General features: G+C 65.7%; 1 protein-coding gene across 1 annotated transcript; it reads left to right on the top strand.

Moving 5' to 3' along the window:
• Positions 1–686: 686 nt before the first annotated feature.
• Positions 687–3505, top strand: LOC103618015 (TBC1 domain family member 24). Its single transcript, XM_017737720.1, has 5 exons — positions 687–1707; positions 1987–2145; positions 2501–2564; positions 2884–2968; positions 3061–3505. The coding sequence occupies exons 1-4, from the start codon at positions 782–784 to the stop codon at positions 2917–2919; spliced, it is 1185 nt and encodes a 394-aa protein (XP_017593209.1). The 5' UTR covers positions 687–781; the 3' UTR covers positions 2920–2968; positions 3061–3505.
• Positions 3506–3512: the final 7 nt, after the last annotated feature.

Raw genomic sequence — 3512 nt, 5'->3', positions numbered from 1 at the left:
CCCCGGGGTGCGCCCCCGGTCTGCAGCAGCTTCTGCTCCCTCCTCCTCTGACACCCGAGGGGCCGGAGGGGCCGGGAGACTTCGGCAGGAGGCACAAGAGGAGGGCAAACACCCGAGGGCGGCTTTGCCCGCTCCGCTGGGCTCAGAGCAGCCTGCTCTGGGCTGCCAGACGCGGACAGGACCCTCCTGCCCCGTGCTGCCCTTAGGAGGGGACACGATGGAAATGGTCCCTCTCAGCCTCAGCATCGCTTGGGACCCCCCTGCCCGTGGGGTCCCTCCTCATCCCTGCAGAGCTGGGCTGGGACAGGGCTGCTCGTCCTCCTCGGAGGTGTGACAATGTCCCACGGTCATCCCCGGGGCACAGGGACCGTGTCCCTGCCCTCTGCACCTCCCTCGCGGCAGGTCACAGGCTGGGAAGTCCGTAGCTTTGGGAGGGGTGAAAAGCCCCTCACAGTGTGAGAAGAAACCCTGACACCCGTTTGGGACCTGGCCCCACACTCCGCCAGGGCCCTGAGCCGACGGGAGCGGGCAAAGCCCAGAACCCTTCCCTTTGCAGGGGAGAATAAAGAAATCCAGGACGTGGCCGTGAGACTTCAGAGCGCCCTCAGCCAGGGTGAAACGCTGTTGGTGGGGCGGTGAAAGGTGTTCAATAAAAGGTCTTTGTCCTACAGAGGCGCCGGGCTCGTGCCCAGTCACCATCGTGGTCACGTCCGAGGCTGACACCTGGGACATCGACACCTCGTCCTGCCTGGGCTGTGGGCAGTTCGTGGATTGGGACAAGATGCCGGAGCCGCAGCAGCCGGCGCAGATCCCGCGGGACGTCCTGAGCAGGCCCCCGAAGGAGCTGAAGAGGCTGGCGAGGGAAGGCTGCTGGGGGGGGGGCCACGCGGGCCGGGCCCGGCTCTACCCCCGGCTCATCCAGCAGGTCTCCTGCCGCCTCGTCACCCCCGACGCGCTCGTGTACAGGGACGTGGCCGGCCGGCTCTTCGGGAAGCCCAGCGTGAGCTCCCACCCTCTGCCCGAGTTCCTGGAGGGCTGCCCCATGCCCACCTACTGCCTCAGCCCGCACGGGGTCACCGCCCTGAAGAAGATCCTCATCTGTGTGGGCGCCCTGTTCCCCGACATCACCCACAGCCCCCTCCTGCCGGCCCTGGCGGCGCTGCTGCTGCACTACAGCGAGGACGAGGCCCAGTGCTTCGAGAGCGTCTCGCGCCTCATCGCCAGCAACGCTCCCCACGCCGGCTACATCGACCAGTCCTTCCTGGCCCACCAGGCCTCCTGCATGACCTTCGGGGACCTGGCCAACAAGCACTGCCCGGCAGCTCACAAGCTCATAGCCGGCGCTGCCGAGAACGTCCTCGAGGTCTACTCGGAGTGGCTGTCGTGGCTCTTTCCCGGGCTGCCCTTCGGCTACGCCGTGCGGGTGCTGGACGTGTTCCTGCTGGAGGGCCAGAAGGTCCTGTACCGCATCGCCCTGGCCCTGCTGAAGCAGTTCCGGCTCTCGGTGACCCCGGCCGGGCTGCAGGGCTCCGACATCAAGGCAGAACTGCAGGCTTTCGTCAGGAACATCGCTGAGCACGTGACCGTCGACAAACTCCTGGAGAGAGCCTTTGGCATCCGGCTGTTCTCCCGCAAGGAGATCTGGCTTCTCCAGATGGCCAACAGGAAGGCGCTGATGGAGAGGGGCATCACCGTGGTGCAGAGAAGGTGAGGAGAGCTCTGCGTTCCCCGGCCCTGGGGCTGAGCTGACAAAATGCGAGCCCCCGTGGAGAACACCCGGGGGGAGCTCCAGGCATCTCCCGCAGCTGTGGCTGTGCTGGGCCCTCCCAGCCCCTCGGGGGACCCTGTCAGGGGTCACGGCACAGCCGGAGCCGGGGATGTCGGCAGAGAGCTCGCGGTGCAAAGAGCAGGACAAGCCCCGCTGCAGGGGCTGTGCCCCGAAGAGCAGAGGGGCCCCAGCCCGGCCTGATGTCCCTCCCCTCGCAGGCCGTCCTTCCACCTGGCCGTGGACATGCAGAACTTCAGCTCCAGCACTGTCACGGCGCAGGAGATGCGCCTCGTCTGGTCCTGGATCCCCGAGCGCTTCTCCCTCTTCCCCCCGCTGCTGCTCTTCTCCACCTCCGAGCACGGCTGCAGCCTGCAGAGGTGAAGCCCACGGGGCCGGGCCGGGCGTGTCGGGCGTGCGGGGAAAGCCGGGCAGGGCTTGGTGCTGGAGACAGCAGCAAACACAGTGACCAGGGCACATCCAGGGGCTGCTGGGGACCCTCCCGGGCTCGATTCAGGGTCCTGAGTGGGGCTTAGGGGAGAGGGCAGAGGCTGGGCCAGATGGCCACCGACACCTGGGCACCGCCCGGGGCACGCGGGGCCGTGGATGTGCCACGCAGGGATGTCCCCGTGTGCCACACTGTGCCAGGCACGCTGTGAGCGCCCAGGGACAGCCAGCACACCCTGCCCAGGGCTCCAGCTGCCCCCAGCCTGACCCCCGTGTCCATCTCTGCAGGTTCTACACGTGCTGTGAAGGCTACGAACCCACGGTGCTGCTCATCAAAACCACCGAGGGGGAGGTGAGCGTGTCCCAGGCAGGGCTGGGAAGGGGACGGGGTGGGTGACCCTACTGGCCCCTCTTGGAGCAGCCACGGGCTGTGTGGTCCCTGTCCTGCCCTGCCCCGGGTCTGTCCCAGCTCCCAGGACAGAACAAACTGCACCTCTGGCCCCCAGGACACACCTCAGCCGGGGTGCCGGGGCAAACGGGAGGAGTGGGTGAGAGGGAGAGAGGCCCCGAGTGAGACTTTAATTGCAAATACAGACTGATTCATGAATCCTTGCTGAGCTGACTCTCCTGAAGTCAGCAGATGCTTTGTCTGAGCCAGGACTTGCTTTCAGAGCACTAAAGGCAAGGTTCTCTCCCTGACTGCATGAGCAGCCGCACAAGGGAAATGGAGGAGAAATAAGGACAGTTCCTACTGAGGTAACTGCAAAGGCCCCTGAGCCAGGGCTCTTCCCCGGGACTCTGAGTGCCTCACAAACCCCTAATTTATCTCTCCACTCTTCATCCCACAGTGGAGGAAAATTCTGTGAATTGTTCAGGCCTCCCAAAGATTTACTGACCAACAGTGCTGATGTCCCAGGCCTGACACTTCAGTGGTGTGGAGATAAACACCTGCCACCCCCAGGGCCTCGTGCAGGCAAGGGAAGGTCCCTAGAAAACCTTGTTTGCTACAGGTTTTAGCTCCTGTTATCCCTCGGCTGTGCCAAGGACAGGCAGGAGTTCCCAGCCCTCGGCAGGGCCCCTCCAGCCATGGTCAGGTCAGGGGTGTCCGCAGCAGGGTCAGCCTTGGGCACTGGGCTGGGTGGGCTCAGTGCAGGGCACCAGGGATGGGCAGTGCAGGATGGAGCTGGCACAGCAGGACTTGGCTCTGATTCCCGGGGGAAGGGGCAGAGCCCCTGCCCTGCTGAGCCCGGGGCCATGCCCGGCGCTCCCGGGGCTGCCTCTGCCCCCGGCCCATCCCCTT

Source organism: Corvus brachyrhynchos, unplaced genomic scaffold, assembly GCF_000691975.1.
Source record: "Corvus brachyrhynchos isolate BGI_N302 unplaced genomic scaffold, ASM69197v1 scaffold236, whole genome shotgun sequence".
Taxonomy (NCBI): Eukaryota; Metazoa; Chordata; class Aves; order Passeriformes; family Corvidae; genus Corvus; species Corvus brachyrhynchos.
This window is presented reverse-complemented; position numbering and strand designations above follow the sequence as displayed.

What these genes read in the sequence shown, in the direction of transcription:
- LOC103618015 (XM_017737720.1), top strand. Translation starts at nt 782, where the DNA reads ATGCCGGAGCCGCAGCAGCCGGCGCAGATCCCGCGGGACGTCCTGAGC. An exon ending in ATCACCGTGGTGCAGAGAAG is followed by an intron (nt 1,708 to 1,986) that starts GTGAGGAGAGCT and finishes CTCCCCTCGCAG; the next exon opens with GCCGTCCTTCCACCTGGCCG. An exon ending in CACGGCTGCAGCCTGCAGAG is followed by an intron (nt 2,146 to 2,500) that starts GTGAAGCCCACG and finishes CCATCTCTGCAG; the next exon opens with GTTCTACACGTGCTGTGAAG.